Here is an 18621-nt window from a genome sequence, read left to right as displayed (position 1 = left end):
ACAACTTGCTTGATTTTGATGCTGTATAATGTGAATTTGTGTAAGGAATTGTTACTAAATGCTCCTTAATGAACTCCCAAATCGACTTGCCTTTTTATGAGGTCTATTTTCACGCTTACCTTTTCTTTTTTCATTATCACCTTGCAGACTCTTTGTCTGTACTGTTCTTAAATACTTTTTAGAAATGTTCAGCACATGAAGGACCAAATTTCTGCAGACAGGCACTTCACAACCTTGGAGTGAAAATGAATACACCCATACTTTTTTTTTCTGTTGTTAATTTTGGGCATCTTCCTTAATACTTTAAATCCTTTCTCTCCACAGAGAAAAATTTATCACCACAACAATAAAAGAGATTGAATATTGTTTCTTGGATCTTGCCTCTCACTATTGTACTGCACTCTTTTGGACAACATGGATCTACAGGTCCAATTTTTTTTTTTTGTGCCCATGACGATTCTTTTCCTGTTTCTATAATTTTCCCCACTGTTTCTTCTCTTCTTTTTGTATGTAAAGTCATTTTTAGATTCATTGCCACTCACTTCTCTCATTTTATCACATAATTTAACACACAACACAACTCACAGTCGACATACAACCCATAAGTGGTAAACAAGATGGTACCAGTGTGTCATCCACTGCCTTCTTAAAATGACTGCTTAGCCTACACGAAAGACATTGAGCCAAAATTTCCTGGGCGGTTAATTTAAATGTGGATGTATCGATTCAGCACTTTGCCTGAGAAAGGGCGTAAAGCCAATTACACCCATAGTTCATCACACTCCTCAATTGTCTGAGACATCACACTGCTTCATACCTGTGTGTGAATATTCTATGCACTAGTAGAAACTGACATTTTAGGCACAAAACTGGTGTTTATTGGTAATGAAGGAAGTATTTTAGAATTATTGTTGACTTTTACAATATTTGCTCAAGAAAATTATTTTAATTGTTTCCTCAAAAGGAAGTTTGCTTACATTAGTTTACGGGTATCTCTTGTTGTCATGCTTGTTGAGAAGTTACTAGAGCAGTAATATGTACTTGGTAATGGCGTGCAGCAAATGAGTGACAAAGGTACTAATTGTTTATACTCTTTACTTTAAAAATTATAAAAAGTCCTGTACCAAATTGTATTTGTTTTACTAACATTATGTTAACATTACTTCAGCATCTCGACAACCTGCTGCTTGTTGAACAGCCTGGCAAGGTCCACGGGGGTGTTCCCCTCCTCATCCCTAGCCTCCTTGTTGGCTCCCGCCTCGAGCAGCTCAGCTACTGCCTCTGCATGGCCATTCATCGCTGCCCAGTGCAGTGGAGTTTGCCGCCACTGATCCCTCGCGTTAGGGTCAGCCGAGGCTGTCAGAAGAAGCCACACCACAGTCGCGTGGCCCCAGCAGGCGGCACAGTGCAGAGGTGTGCTCTGCCACTTGTCTCTGGCAACCACGTCTGCACCACCTTCCAACAGGCTCCTCACAGCCTCCACGTGTCCCTCCAGTGCCGCACAGTACAGGGCGGTCCACCCACGTCTGTCCCCCGCATCCACATCTGCACCCACAGACAGCAACGCTCGCAGCTCCTGCACTGATCCTGACTTAGCTGCCTGCTTCAGCCTCCTGGCTTTCTCCTCTCCAGAAAGACTCCTGCACAGAACATGAACATTCTTACACTTTACTACAAACACATACTCCAAATGAAGAAAACTATCATAGAAGTGAATGTGGAAGCAGTTGTGAAAACACATCAGCCCAGTGACAAATCAGAAATCTAGAAAGATCCCTTATAAGATACAGAATAGTTTGGAAATCAGTATATGAAGTAGAAATGCATAGCAGTAACCAATCATCAAAGTTTTCACCCAGTTTCCATTAAACATTCGCTTTACTACTAAACTTGACACATTATGCATTCGCATTGTGTCGAGCATCTCTTTCAGTGAAGCACAAAACTGCTTAACACAGATAATAGTCGTGTGTATGTGTGTGTGTATGTGTGTGTGTGTGTGTGTGTGTGTGTGTGTGTGTGTGGTGGTCACCTCACCTATAACACCTGCAAATGGAACACACAAATCACATCACATCTCTATATTTTTTAAGAAAACTTCCTGATATGTTAGCAAAAGATTTCGGTCTGTTTATTCACAAGCTTCATGACAAGCACATCAAGCAGAAAAAAATACTGATACCAGAGAAACATTTCATCAAAATGTTTTACATGTAACAATTATACTAATTTGCCTCACCTTACCCCCCTTCCTACACTCAAACCCACTTGTTGGAGTGTGCACACATGCACAGATAAACATGCTTGCATGATAACACTCACATGCAATTAGTCGCTCGTGCACGCGCGCACCCACACACACTCCCACACAGTTTTCAACTAAATCCTAGTGGCTGCCATGCATCTAACGGCAAGTAAATCTCGGCTTCATGACAACACTGTGTATCTCATACTGTTTATATATGTAGAGAGAAATGGCACCTTGTCATTGGCACATCACTGCCTTATTACAATGAACATAGTAGACACCATATACATTATAATTATCCGGGCTGTTATGCCGTGGTCGGTTGATGAATTCTGTGGTGAATCACCACAGAAAAAAATACTGATACCACAGAATTCATCAACCAACCACGGCATAACAGCCCGGATAATTATAATGGACATGATATTTCTGGCCGTGAAAGTTTACATTTTAGTATCATAATAGACACCACAAACAATCTGTCTGATATGGCGAGGAGTAAGATAAGGCGAGTTCTTTATAAAGGAAAGGCAACTAACGATAAAGTGCTTTTATTATTCCAACAAGGGAGACATGATATCTGATATATCCACTAACCACAAACCAAACTCTTACACTTTTTCTATGAATATTATATACACATGAAGATACTGATGTTGCTGTCCAACTGGAAGTGAATTTGCACAAACAAATTAAAGACTATGAGCTCAGGCATTTCATATGCTCAAAATGGACATCGGTGTTTTGAAAATTAGTATGAATATACACAAATCATAAAAACAAAACTTGACAGGAACATTAAAGAATGAACCAATCATCAACAAAAAAACGTTTTTTGATCTTTCCTATTAGATGCTGAGATAGATAATGTGAATTTTGAATGACTGTACAGTGGTTGGTAGTGATTTTGACCCCATCCTCCCTCCTTCCCATTGCATTCCTAGCAATGGCACTGTTGGATGTTGTGAGCCTGTTTTGCCTGCTTATTGAGTGTGCACCACTTCACATGGACACAAAGTCTGGTACGGAACCCTATCAGTGCTAATACTTCCTTTCAAAACACAGAAGGGGTGTAAGTGGTGTCTACTAATGTAAAACATTCTACGAATAAGTGTCGCGCCCCCGAACTGTGGAATCAGCCACTTTGGTATGGAGCAACCAAGGTGGTTCATGTACAGACAGTTGCCACTGAGTCTACCAACAATGCTGTTGCTTTGGCTGTCAGCTGCAAACTGGTTTAGATCAGTGTGACATTTCAAGACATTTACCCTATCTCCTACTCTCATTATTATTGTGAATTCTGTTGGACTAACAAGTTAATTATCAGCTGGCTGTCTCATAGCTCCCTATGCAAGAAACCTCCTGCTCCAGTCCAACAGATTGTAACACGCCCGGGACCGTGCGCCCTGTCCACACCACGCACCTTATAATCCCGTGGTGGTCGTATTGTTCTGCTCCACACTGCTGCTGGCTTGCCTGAAATTATCTATCGAATTATGCAAGCGGGTTTAGGGGAGCCACTCAACGTTAAAACACAACACTGTTCGACGTCTGGTATGAACAACTATATTCTGAGACGATTAAAGGAAAATCGCAGGTTGCACTGTTTACATTCTAATTCAGAAGTGTTATCCCAATTAATGGATGATTAACAGTCCACAATATCATTCGGACGAGCATACGCGTAACCGACACGATGCGGGTGATTGTTGATAATGCGGAAGCCGAATGATTGCACGAAAGTTCTTACGCTCGTCATGCATACACAGATATGTGGTACCAGTCCTCTTTGACACTAGTAATGATATTTTCACACTGTTCATAAAGTTATTTTTTCAGTTCTCTGTTCTCACTTATACAAGCGTGCACGTAACAGTCGCGGCACGGCTGATTGTTGATAATGTTGAAACGCGATGACCGAACGCACGTTCTCACAATCGCTACAAATCACTGGCACTTGATTGCACTCTTTTATGGTAACTAATTTCTATTGATTCACATCAGTTCATTCTGGGACACCAAACACGGAGCGGGTGACTGGTACTGTACGGTACGACATGCAACGATAGTATACACAAATACATTATCAGCAGCGCTGCTCATTTTTACAGCCTGACGCACTTTCATCTGAACTATTTACTTATTTTATCATTTTATTGTAATAGCACTTGTAGCAATACTTCAACTTCCACGCTAACAGTGCCTCTCACATTGTTGTAACCGCAGGAACAAGCCAAGTCTAATTGCAGTACCTTAAGAATAGTGCGTAGGACGAAGTTAAAATTGTAGCGTGGGATGCCAGGCGTGGCAGAAGGGCCAGCCGAGGCGGCACTCGAGCTGCAGGGCAGCTGGGTGCTTTGATAAGAAAGTAAACAGCTGGTAGATACAAACGAGGGTCTGTGCAGGGACTCATGATAAGCATTCAATTAAGAATATCAACAGTAAGCATTCCTGGCTAGAGAGAGAGGTCTGGGAGTGGAGAGAGAAAGAAAGAGGGCCCTTGGTGAGGACCACACTACGTCACGAGGAGCCAATGAAGGGCTCAGGACGCAGTGCATGACCATATAGGGAGAGGCGCCTCTGCCCCTCCACTCAGCCTCTGAAGAACAATAGCAACAACAATGTTTTAACGATACCAAATAAGGACACGTTGCCTTCGACGCTACGTCAGGCCAAGCGCTGGCGGGGTCGAAGGGGAAACGCTAACAAAACCCGAGAGCACGCCGCTCTGGGGCTTGTCTGGTCGTATCGGGTCTTGTCTGGTGAGGGCGAAGAGTTAGATAGCAGCAGCCGACTTGGGCTGGGGAACGGGCTGTAGGCAGGCAGCCGGAGATAGTCGCTGGAGAGCGTCAGGGCGTAGCCGCGGGACTTCTAACGTAGGGTGTTAAGAAACGTTGCAGAACTTCTAGTAGGCAGTCGGAACGGTGGAGTCAGTCACCGTCTCTGTATTAGACTTGGCCTTCCTGTGAGTGCAACCACCGTCAGATAGGGCGATTTGTATTCACTTAGAATAAACTGCAATTTATTAAAGTTATCACGACTTTAATTTCTATCACCTTCCTAGCCTTGTGAAAACCAGGGATTATTACATCTTAGCCAGATCAAAAGTCTCGCTCTCATTACGGTCAACCGGCTAGAATCCCATCCACGAACTGTGTCGCCCAATCCCTCGCAATACCCACGCTTGGGACGCGACAACATGCAGAGCTACACACTACACAACATAACAGTTCCGTGTCCCGCGCTCAACTCTCTACAGACGCGGCTGCCTGCAAAGATACTCCACAACTAAACCAGCGATATGACAATACGCTTACAAAATCTTCTCAGTGGCTGAGCTACTTTTCTGTATGGTGGGACATTCATAAGGGTACTTCTGTGCCTCTGAATAATTGGCTGTTAAGAGGTTGGGAACCATTTACTCTAAAACTGTTGTTGAAGCAGCCATGTGTGTCATCTGCAGAGGGAGAAGTTTCCACTTTTTGACTGTGTGTTGTTACTGGCAGCAATGTCAACCCGTAGGGCTGTGCATGGGGTGTGAACTGAGTACAGCTATGCCCTACACCCTGAATAGTTGTGGAATGAGATGGGTCATCAAGTGGTTTGGTGGGTGTTGTTCCTGTCCTTTGTGTCACTGCATATGATGAATGACTCGCAGTCAGAGAGACAATTAATCACACACACGATTATACAAAATGTCTTCACACCTACTTCGTCATTCTCTCAAGAATACTACATGCTTATGAACATCATTAACAGCAATAGTTCAGTCCAAAATGCTGCAGTGTTACCAACAATCTGCTTTTACATATTACTCACTGCTCAGCCATATTCGAATTATTTTACATTTATGAAGTTTGAAAAAATACTAAAAGCTGAAAGGAGAAACCTGTAGTTAGAAAAATACCAGGGACACTAGCTAAAGAAACAAAATTATTACGCTTCAAATACTCTGAACTTTATCATTTTGGAAACAAGATGTTTCACTGATAATTTCTAACTTTAGTTTTCTTCTCTTTTTCTCTACTGAAGTAAAATATTACAAAACTATTTCATCTAAAGATATCTGAATGTAACAAAAGGCTAATGTCAAAAAAATCAGTTATGATGAGCAGATTTTAAGAAAACATACCTTACATGGACAAAAAATTTAGTCAAGTCATTTAAATACATTTGAATCAAGTTAATGAATCAACAGTGATAAAATTAGAAAAGATGTAAAGACATGGAATGATACCCAATCAAAACATTCTGTGTGATTAGCCTGTAGTGATACCAGAAAATTTTTGTCACATCAAGTGAGAATATAGATTTTTTTTTCTTAGTGCAAGCAATCTGTAAACTATCTTCTTAATCCTTAAGTGTGAATAATAATTTAAAGGAAATCTTTATTCCTGAAACATGAATAATTTCAGCCTTCCTGTTTCTTCAAATCATGATTTTATTTTCCTTCTTCTAAAATGAAAAAAAAATAGACTAAAATCTTGCTTTCTCACTATTACAAGTTTATTCTTAAAAATAACTCTGTAGAATTGCTCGTTTAAAATGCAAAAATCTGGCTTCATCAGAAATATGTTAGTCATTCTTATCCAAAAAAAACAAAAAATCTTGCTTCCTGGCAAAAAAAAGTCAAAGCAAATTCTCTTTAATATGGACTTCTGTGACAAAATACCTGATGTAATTCACCTTGGAATCCATATGTGCATAGCATACATAAAAGAAAGAGGTATCATCATATTTAGTATCTTTTGTTGTTTAGGAGTATTTAATTTTTTTTCACTCGTAGATGATACTCGGAATTTCTTTCGATTCCGCAGATATGAATGCTTTCTGTTGACTGTAGCAGCTTCCATAAATTGTCCTCGCAGCCACGTCACAGTGCTGTGCTCAGTGGAGGGGGGTTCATTCAATCCAATGGAAGTTATGGTTCAGTTCAGTGTGCCTCTCATTTTCACGTGTGATCAAGTCTCTTTTTGCCCCTCATCCAGTTCCACATGGGATTGTGATGACTAAATGACGTTCTGGGCACTGTGGACCTGGGCTTAACAGAATCCTGCTGCATAACTAATCTACAGTAAGAAACACACCTATCCTTGCCTCATACCAGCTGGCTTGGAATCATGCTGCCTGTAATGGAATATGAACATTTTCCTTGTAAGCAACTGGTTTCCATATAAAACTGTCAAATATAACCTAGTTGAGGATTTATCATCAACCGTTACACGATATTTGAATGTAGGATTGTGGTTGTTTTGAAGTGTTTTCCTGCTCTTCCTGATGTTCAGCGTTACTGCTTGATCTACGCCTAATGGTACTTGCTTGCACTATGGCATTCAGGTTCTAAAGACTGTATTTACGTTACCTTACCATACAGTCTACCACCAATTTTTCCTCTTAGCAAATGTAATGATTATTGGAAAGACTGTTTCTAAATAATTAATTTCAATGATGTTTCTGTTCATCAAGGTTATTCATTGGAGCTTATTCTAAATTATTGTGTCGTTATCTTTTATTGGTGCATATACTGCATTTTGTTTCTACTCTTAATTATCTTAAATCATGTATCTCAGGTTGGGTAAGGTGTTAGATCTAAGGAACATTTCTACTCAGTTATGTTAATCTTAATTATGATTATGATGTTAAGGTGCGTTTACACTGCCATTTGTATCGGCACATGTATGAGATACATGTATATGCGACTTTGCGACATGTATCGCGACTTGTATGAGTTGACAAGTATCAACCTTATACGTGTATGAGCGTGCGTTTACACTGGTTGATATGTATCACTGTGCGATAGCTTTCGACGACGATTTGGAAGATTTCACATTTTTATGTGCTGGTACACTTGCTCTTTTAGAAGATGATAGGAAGAAAAGGCGGAGGAAGCGTAGTTGGTGGCAGAGAGAGTTTCTCGCGAATTAACGCTAAAGGATGGCGCATATTTTAGAAATTATGTTAGGATGAGTATGGAGGATTTCCGCGGTTTGTTATCACTTGTGGCTCCTCTTGTGTCCAAGACCAACACAAACTTTCGGGAAGCGATTCCACCAGAGGATCAGTTGGCAGTAACACTCCGTTTTTTGGCCACTGGGGATTCCTCTTGAAACGAAGATTTCATTACAAAACATTTGCATTGTCGCGCGATTGCTAATGCCAACGTCTCACACACGATTGTCGGCATCCGTTGTCAACATTATCACGCGAGGCCGCCGGAATAATAGCAAAAAATTGATATACGTGCCAGATGCATGAAAAAATTATACAATGTATTACATACTCTGATATATATAAAACTTTTATCTTCACTTTCCAAACTTGCACAATGGCCTCGCAAACACGAAGAATAATGTTGCATATGGCACTTTTTGATGTTCTATGCAGGTACATTAACGTCGAAACGATAGTCGGCACCTCCAAAACTCAAACAGCCGCCAAAGAGCCTGGTACTACGCATGCGCTAATCATCAAAATAAGCGGCAGGCGACAAGACGACAGGAAATGATAGTACTGCGCATGCGCGAGTTCTTCAAATGTCGCTCATACATGTCGCGTATATGGCCAAAAAGCGATATACAAAATGTATACGCGACATGTATGAGCTCAAGGGTCCGCATACAAGTTCCGTGAATTTTTGTATGAGGTGATGTATCGCGACATGTCAAATTGACATGTCGCTCATACATGTCGCGATACATGTATCCCAGTGTAAACGTACCTTTAGATGTCACACACAGCTTCTCACCCTGTGATTTCCTACGATTCACATTCACTCCTTTTGCCTAGATATCATTTGTTTTGTTTCTCTAAATCATTCTTCTTCTTGATCAGCAAATAGACTTGACATTCCTAACATCACCTTCCTGTTGATAACCTTGGGCCTTTGTAGCATTTTAAGAGGTGGTTCACAGTAGTCGCATACAATATTACTGAAAGAAGTAATCCCTGCCAAATCACGCTTTTTATTGATAATGGTGTCATAAAGAGGTGCGCTAAAATTTTTTAATCCACATATTAACAATCTGCTATCATGCAGTAATGATCTATTTTAGTACTCTGGGATAGACTTCACAAGTCCCTCAGCAAGATCTCCAAGAAATATTGTTCTGACAAAGTTCATTACGCATATGTGTGGAGTTGGTGCCAGTTATGAACTTAGCTCCTCGCATAGTTCCGAAGATAACCCACCAATCCTTGCTACCTTATTTTTTGAAGGTGATTTGGTCTTCTAGCACGTTTCTCATTTTCTTGTTTGGTGAAACGGGGTAGTAGTATGCTGTCATTACCTTTCACAGAAATTCTGCCTGTAATTGTAGTCTGCTGCCACTCTACTTCTCTCTGGATTTCCACACAGATTGGTAAAATGCATAAACAAATTTGTTTTGTAATCCACTTCCTGTGTCTGGCGTCGTGCTGCATCCTCATCTGTTAACTGTCTCGCTGGCGTTGACTTTGCCCTTTCATTTTCTTGTACGATGTGGAAAGCTGATGTTTGTTCTTCACTGCAATTATTTGCCACGATTGTCTTAACTGTAAAAAATTGTCATCTGTTTATCACAGTCACCCTACCCTCTCTCCAGCAGCTCTTGACTGTCCCCCAACCCTATCCTGCTACCCTTCCCCTCCCTGCCCCAGCCTCCTCCTTACCCCCACTCAGTTGCCACTCCCATCCTGCACTGATGCTGTTGCTCACAGTGTGCCTTCATCTGACAGAGGCTGCAGTCATGTGTGTGAGTTGCATTTCCGTCTGTGTGTATGTGTGTGTATTTTCGACAAAGGTCTTGTTGGCCGAAAGCTTATATTGTGACAGTCTTTTCGTTGTGCCTAAGTGCAACTCAGTATCTCCACTATATGGTGAGTAGCAAGTTTTCTTTTAATAATATTGTTATATCCCATCCTGTATTTTCCATTGTTTGATTTACAGTCACTTTTGTCATTTAAATCCTGAAAACACAGCACATCTGTCACTCAATTTGGGGAAAGTGATTGTACCAATTGGTACAAAGTATCTCATATTGCACTCAAAGGAGAAATACGTTCAGCTGCCACACGTCACTTCTGCCACGGTATATTATTTTTTGTGGTCAGTAGTCCATCCAAATCTGTTAAGTGGTGTGGCCTAAGAAGCTGACTGGCCACATTTCTCCATCCTCTGTGGAATGGATAGAAGACTTAAACAGAAGTAGAAACGTTTGTGTGTACATATGGCCAATTATCTATATTTTCTCAGTTTCAGATACTTTTTTGATGTCACACATTTTCTTCATTTCTGTCTTTTCTTTTTCAAATTTCCAGCTTGGATCTGCAGGTGTTTTTTCTTTTCAAATGTTGTCTTCTGGTGGCTAAATGAAATGCTCAAAATGTCTACCATTAGTTTTTAAATGTCATATCATGGATTGACTTACTCATTTCTATTTCCAGCTGTCTACAGTATCTGCTGAAAGCCTTGTACACATTGACAAACAATGTCAACATTCACAATAGCTCTTGAATACACTATGTTCTTCAAATGCCCCCAAATAAATATCTGTTGGATCAAGATCAGGAGATTGAGGAGGCCAACATGGTGTTATCTCACAATTTCCCAGTTTAAAATTGTTCTTTGCCGAGAAAATGAAGTTGTTCCCACCATGCATGAACCACATACTCTGACATAAGTGTAGTGGAATATGTTCCATTAAACTATTTAAATATTCCATTAAAAAGTTCATTTACCATTACCATGCAACTTCCAAAAACAAAAAACATTTGAAAAGAAAAAAAATACCTGTAGAATCAAGCTAGAAATTGGAAAACAAAGACAAATGAAGCAAACATGTACCAGCAAAAATTAGACTATTTATTTATTCATTTACTTCTTGTTCCAGTGATCCATGTTGTGGCAATATCACTGGATGTGGAAAATGTCATAAATCTATGGTAGCACATAAAAACAAAAGATGATGATTTCATATTACAGTAAACAGTAACTTAGGTTCTACTACAGAAATCAATTTTGAGAAATAAATAAATATTACAAAATAAGAAGTGTTACAGAAAATAAATATTTCAAAATGTGTGTTTACAACAAAGAGTAGTCAGGATTAAAAATGTAGATTTGGGCATATATTTGCATTTAACAATACAAGAAATGCTAAGCACTATATTGTATAAAATGATCCTTGTAATAGGAACTGTCTTAAGGTTAGTTTTTTTTTTTAACAAGAGCTCATCTTCAACCCAACACACATTTCTTGAAGGGCATTTAAAGTATTACAGCCAGTGAAATGTACTCCTTTCTGTACCATACTTAGATTTGCCAGTTCACAGTGGATATCATGTTTTCTTCTCATCTCATGACTGAGACTCACTACTAAGTTTAAAAGTGGATTTTTCTTTCCTTATGAAGCACATCAAAGACAATATATATCATGCAGTTTCTGAAAAAGATTCCTGCATGATCCTTATGGATCTTTTTTGTGCACACAGTATGTTTTTAGCCAGTGACTGATTACCCCAAAATATAATTTCATATGTAATAATGGCATGAAAATAACCATAATAGGTTGCCTTCATGGTGTCCACTTTTCTATAAGAAGAAACAATGTGTAATGCGTAAGTTGCTGAACTCAATCTTTTGCATAGATCCAGTTTGTTGTCAATATGCAAGCCTAGGTATTTTGAGGTATCCACCCTCATTGTCACCTGCTCACCCATTTTTACTACTATTTCTTCATCTCTGAATGTTGTGTGGAACTGAATGTAGTTTGTTTTAGTGTAATTTAAAGAAAGGCCATTAATGTATAACCAGTTCACTGTTTCACTTAAAACCTTATTTGCTGTTTCCTCAAGTTTATCTACTGAATTATCAATAAGTAGTGTAGTGTTATCAGCAAAAATGGTGAATCTACAATATTCCATATAGAGAGCAGATCATTTATGAAGATAATAAAAAGTAGGGGGGGGCCCAGCACTGAGCCTTGGGGCACTCCACATGTGATGGTACCTCATTCTGAATGTAACGGGACTCCATTTTGACTATCCACTACAACTTGCTGTTTCCCATTTGACAGGTACGAGTCATGCCATTTACCTGATGAACCACCTATACTGAGATATGCAGCTTTTTGTAAAACAATCTGGTGACACATAGTCAAAGGCTTTTGTTCGATCACAAAAAATCCCAACCACTTCAGTTTTTAGTTGATAGATTCCAAGACTTTGCCAGCAAATGCAAATATTGTATCTTCTGTTGACAAACCTTCCTGAAATCCAAACTAACTTTTGCTGAGGAATTTTTGAACCCTGAGATGCTTAACTATCCTAGCATGCATTAATTTTTCTAAAACCTTTGAAAAAATTGTCAGTAGTGATATTGACTGATAGTTAGCAGCATCCATCTTATCACACTTCTTATACAATGGTTTTACAACTGCATACTTAAACCTCTCAGGAACTATTCTTTACTTAACTGATGCATCAAAAATGTTGCATAGGACTTTACTTACATGGCTGCAGCAGTATTTCAGTAATTTGTTAGAAATGTTGTCAATCCTAGAAGAGTTTTTACTTTTCCAGGATTTAATAACCCTTTCAATTTCTTGAATAGTGACTGTTGTTACCTTCATGTGTTGTACTGAGCTAGGTACTCTGGCTTTCAAAAGATTGGTGGCTTTGTTCATGGAGCCTTGTAAATCTATTTTATCTGTTACTGTTAAAAATGTGTGTGTGTGTGTGTGTGTGTGTGTGTGTGTGTGTGTGTGTGTGTGTGTGTGTGTGTGTGTGTGTGTGTGTGTGTGTGTGTGTGTGTGAGCGCGTGTGTGTGTGTGTGTGTGTGTGTGTGTGAGCGCGCGCGCACAACTATTTATAGATGGCTAACAATATGACCCTCACTTTTCATTTGGATATTTTCACTACAAACTGCATTTTTCCTTGTTTCCTTCTTTACAAAATTCCAAATAGTTGTTACTTTATTGCTTTAGGAATCAATTTCTGTGTTCAAGCACATGTTCTTTGCTGCTCGTACGGTCTTATTCAGAACGTTATTGTAGAGTTTATAGTGTATACTCCTACTGGGATAATTTGCTCTCTTGTTTTACAAGAAATTTTGATGCCTTAAGTAATCCAAGGATTGTTTCCACATTTTAACTGGTTTTCTCTCGGTGACTTTTTTGGAAAGTTTTTTTTAAGGCTTGTAACTTCATTGATAAATATATTAAACTTTGAGTTAACATCAATTGCAGCATACACAGGACACCAGCCCACTACTTGTAATTGCTGATTAAAGCTTTCAGTGGTGTGCTTGTTTATAATCCACCTGAAATTTTCTTTCCTTTGAACATTTATTTGGTTTAGAGTGAGGAATTGCCCTACATGGTCAGAGAGGCCATTTATAATATTTTCCGCAGTTCAATTCTTGTAAATATCCTTATCTACAAATACATTATCTGTTAAAGTGCTAGAAATGGCTGTTACTCTAGTTCGAGTGTCTAACACTGGTACTAAGCTGTAACAATACACCAGGTGCTCAAAGTCCGTTTTGTTTCTATTTTCTGTTAAGAATTCCACATTGAAGTCACTCATAACAATGGTTGATTTAGTTTCCTACATAGGTGGGGCAGAAGTGATTCTATTTGTCTCAGAAATACATTCAGATTTCCAGCAGGTGCCCTGTAAACAGCCAGTACAGTAACTGCCATCGAGTTAACAGCAGATAGTGCAAAACACACCCCAAAATGCTGTTAATCACAGTACTTGCTTAATCTAGAGATTTATACACTACATTGCATTGTTTTTTTATAACTGTTGCAACTCCAATATTTCTCGTAATGGATCTACAGTAATGTGCAGCTAAACTAAAGTTCTCAATTTGTAGCATATGGATTCCACTCAATGATCTGAGAAAAACAGTATATCAGGCTCACTTTCACACTCATCTTTTAAATTTATTAGTAACTGGTCTATTTTACTCTTGAGACTACATATATTTTGGTGGAATAAAGACGAAGTTTGATTTTTGCTCAACCCTGCATTTGCATGGTGCTCGCTAGGAGTGGCTTTTTCCAGTGCACTAGTTGATAGTATTGTTTGAGGAGTGGGAGACTCATGCTTAATGCACGAGAGGGATGTTTCATGCAATTTGGAATCCTTTTACTTCGTGTTACTCACCATAAAAAAGGCTTGGTTATTTTCTGTTGCGTGTAGGACTGGCAACAGTTTCTGCTGCATGTATTGATGTTTCAGCTGTTGATCCTGCCACTGATGATTCTGCTGCTGAGACTGGTCCCATACCGGTAAATGGAATTTTGCTGTTCGCTCTATCTCTGTTCGCAATGATTTCATTTATCATTTTACACACGAAGTTTTTTCCTTCGTAATTTGGATGCATTCCGTGTTTAGTATGCTGACATCTGTCCAATTTGCCTACATCAACGACACTACATTTTCCAAACAAAGAACACATTTGTTTTATTTTAATGTCAGTTTTTTGAAGTTCTTTGTTGACACATGAGTGATACATCAGATCATATCTGTCATGTTGCAACTATTGTATTTCGTTGTTTATTGTGTTCCAGGAAGTTTTTTTAACTCCATTAGGCAGTTATTTGCTTCGTTTCTTGCAGTATTTATTTTTTATTTATTTATTTTATTTATCCATCCGTTGACAAATATTGTATGGATGTTGTCAAGGGTACATGTAAGCCATTTCAAAGAAATGGGACACAAACAATATATACGTAAAAAAGTACAAAACAAAACAATACAATGAAGTTATCCAAAACCCAATGCAGAAATATATAAAAGTATCTCCAAAATAACAGACACAATGCACATGAGAAGAATCCAATTCATGGGGCACTTAGAAAGAATGGACTCAAACAGGTTAACGTACAAAATCCATACATTTTTAAAGAACAAAACTACAAGACCGAACTGGTACAAACAGACGGAAAAAGACCTGAGAGAATTAGGGTCTCCAAATCTACATGATAGAAATGAAATCAGAAAAATCACAAACACACGGTGTCTTGAGGAAGAAGAGAGAAAAACTAACCGACATACATGGTCTTCGCAACGAAAGCTAGCCCATTCGTTATTCATGAAGGAATACTGGGCGAAAAGGAAGGCCAACAAATGTTGATTACGCATGGTCCTAAGTGATCCATCCATGAAGAAGAAGAATGAAGTTAATAATAATACAATGAAATTAATGTAGCCTATATACATCCCTGCTGGTTAATTTAAGTGCATAATCTGTTTTTCATAAGGTTTTAGTTTTGTCCTTTCTAAATGGCAAGTCCTTATATACACAACACTGCTTAAGTATATATTTACATCACGCAACATCTGTCCTTTAAGTATGTAAATGTAATGAATGATTAGGTACAGATAGAGTATTTTCCATTTTGCCTTCATAAATAGCATCAGAAAAAATTTATTGACCTACATAGTCATTTACACAATAAAAACATTGTTCTAACAGAAATTTTTTTTAAATTCTGTTTTAAATTTGTTATCTTGTAAGTGCCTGACGTTGACAGGCAGTGCGTTGTACAGTTTTGCACCGATATGGCTCACATGCCTTTGTGTATTCGTTCTTTTTGTTCGCCGAGTATGGAGTGCTGCACTATTACGGGTATTGTAGTTATGAAAGTTGGCATTTGTCTGAAAATCTGCAATGTGGGTTCTCTCATACAATATACATTTGTATATGTATAGCCATGGTACAGTAAGTATTCTAAGCTTTTTGAATATGGTTTTGCAGTGTGTCTGTGGATGACTGTGAGTTATTATTCGGATGGCCCTCTTCTGCAACAAAAAAATTTGTTTTAGGCGCCCTGTTGTGGAACCCCAAAACAATATTCCGTTAGTGGCAAGAGATTGAAAATAGCTGAAATATGCCATTCTGGCACTCTCTGAGGTACAAACATTTGCTATAATTCTGAGGGGAAAACAGGCTGAATTAAGTTTCTGTGCAAGTTTTATTACGTGGTCATTAAAATTTAAGTTTTCATCCACATGAATCCTCAGCAATTTTGTGGATGTCACTCCGTCTAAGGCTTTGTCATCCCACACCAGATCGAGATTTACATTTTGACATCTTTTCCCAAACTGCATATAATTTGTTTTATTTACATTCAATGTCACCCTGTTCGCATTGAGCCAAGAGTGGATGTAATTTAGTACTTTATCAGCAGTTGTTGGTAGCAACTGCTTTGGTGCACTTATCACACTAGTATCATCTGCAAATATTATTGCTTTGGCTGCATCATCTGAGGTGTGAAAATCATTTATATAGACAAGAAACAATATGGGGCCCTATGATGCTGCCTTGTGGTACTCCTATTTCCATTTACTGAATTTATTTTGTGGTTGGAGTAAGTTGATGTCAGTCCTACAACCTGTGTTCTGTTTTTTAGGTATGATTCACACCATTTTTTCCCTATCCCATGTATACCCAACGCTTCCAGTTTTTTCTAAAAGAATGTCCTGGTTCACAGTGTCAAAAGCTTTGGAGAGGTCTAAATTTACTCCTACTACACTACAATCTTTTTCTAGATTTTTTATTATTTGTTCAGTGTAGCACATTTCTGCTGTTTCAGTATTTTTACATGCTTGGAAGCCATGCTGATTTCTGTTTAGTAAATTATGGTCATTTATATATTTGTTGATTCGGTGCTTCATCAGTTTTTCTAATATTTTTGAAAATGCTGGGAGGAGAGATATTGGGCGATAGTTTTCTTCCTTATACTTGTCGCCATTTTTAAATACTGGCTTCACTTTTGAAATTTTCAGCCTTTCTGGAAAAGCTCCTTCACTGCTTGATAAATTGGATATGTGTGCAAAGGGCTTTGCGATTTGTGGTGCTGTCCTTGTTATGATTGACACAGGCACCTAATCTATGCCAGCCTACATTTTGGGTTTCAAGCTTTGTATCACTTTCAACACTTCACCCTCATTTGTTGGCTCTACCCTCATCCTACAAGCTGTTTTTGGATATTCGGGTTTTTCTTCATTTGTAAATTTTAAGCTTTCTGGAGTTGTTGCATTTATGAAATAATTGTTAATATAATTTAGCAAATCTTGTTTATTAATATTGACATTTTTTTAAATTTTTGAGGCTAATGTCCTGGTTTTTACAACTCTTCTCCGTTTCAGTCTTCACAATACCTCATATGGCTTTTGATTTGATTTCAGACTGTCTTATAAGACTATCATTTCTCATGAATTTTGCTTTAGCAATTACTTTTCTATAAACCCTCTTGTAATTCCTGACATGTTCTATGAATTGTGGGTCTGTGGATGTTTTCATTTTAGAAATTAGTCTCTTTAGCATTCCACAGGAAGTTTTGATGCAAGCTGTGATACAAGAACTTGGCTTTGTATTGCCATGTGACCTGATTTATGACAGCTTTTTTGGAAAACACATTTCAAAATATCCCATGAAAATGGAAGAAAATGTGTTATATGCATCATTTGTATTTGTTAGAGATAGTACTTCTGCCCAAGCTTCATTAGTTAGCATATTTATGAATTCTACAGTTTTCTGTAGAAAAATTTCTTTTATACATGAAGTGTTTTTTTTCTCTTTCAGTGGCCTTGAAGGAATTTTGAGGACAAGAGCATTGTGGTCTGATAATCCCAAATCATTATTTGTTACTTCAACTTCTGTGCATCCTACATTTGAAAATATATTATCAATAAGACTGACTGTATTATTTGTTATTCTTGTGGGTGTGTGTATGTGTGGAAGCAGGTTGAAACTACATAACAGATTTAGGAACTGGTCTTTTAGCCTACTTTCACTCATAAGATTAATATTAAAGTCCCCACACACAACTACAGTGGCTCTATCGGTGAACAGAGTGTTAAGCAATATTTCTAATTGGTTAAAGAATATGTCTGCATCACCAGTAGGTGGTCTGTATATGACTTTTCCCTGTATTTCATTCAACTGCACAGCTGCTGCTTCAAAATGATTTGCCACACTCAATGATTCAGCTTCACACCTTCTTTTATAGCTGATACTTGGTTTGGTAAATATACATACACCTCCATTTTTGGTATTTTTTCTACACTATTGGCTTGCCAACTTCAACTTAACTTAGTTCAATACTTCTGCACCAATGCTCCACAATGCACATGCAGTCAATATTTGCACTGTTCATAGCTACCTCAAGTTCTAATGATTTATTTCTAAGACACTGAATGTTTAAGCTTAGAATCTGCAGGTGATGAGGATGAGAACTGGTTACATTTGTATTTACATTTTGTGGTGTCATACTCCATTCCTTGCCCTGGCGAGGTACCAAAAATCCTCCAGAATGGCAGGTTTTCTGCACCTTGTAGGTCGTTCACTGGGATACGGTGAGTTGCTTGCTGCTGCTGGTGGT

At 38.4% G+C, this 18621-nt stretch overlaps 1 protein-coding gene across 1 annotated transcript in view; it reads right to left on the bottom strand.

Moving 5' to 3' along the window:
* Nucleotides 1-903: 903 nt before the first annotated feature.
* Nucleotides 904-18621, bottom strand: part of LOC124720231 (poly [ADP-ribose] polymerase tankyrase-1-like) — a 105941-nt gene continuing 88223 nt past the window's right edge. Inside the window, exon 4 of the mRNA XM_047245551.1 lies at nt 904-1640. Within this exon, the coding sequence (XP_047101507.1) occupies nt 1160-1640 (481 nt within the window). The 3' untranslated portion in view covers nt 904-1159. The remainder of the gene's footprint in view (nt 1641-18621) is intronic.

Source organism: Schistocerca piceifrons, chromosome 11 (genome assembly GCF_021461385.2).
Source record: "Schistocerca piceifrons isolate TAMUIC-IGC-003096 chromosome 11, iqSchPice1.1, whole genome shotgun sequence".
Lineage (NCBI taxonomy): Eukaryota > Metazoa > Arthropoda > Insecta > Orthoptera > Acrididae > Schistocerca > Schistocerca piceifrons.
This window is presented reverse-complemented; position numbering and strand designations above follow the sequence as displayed.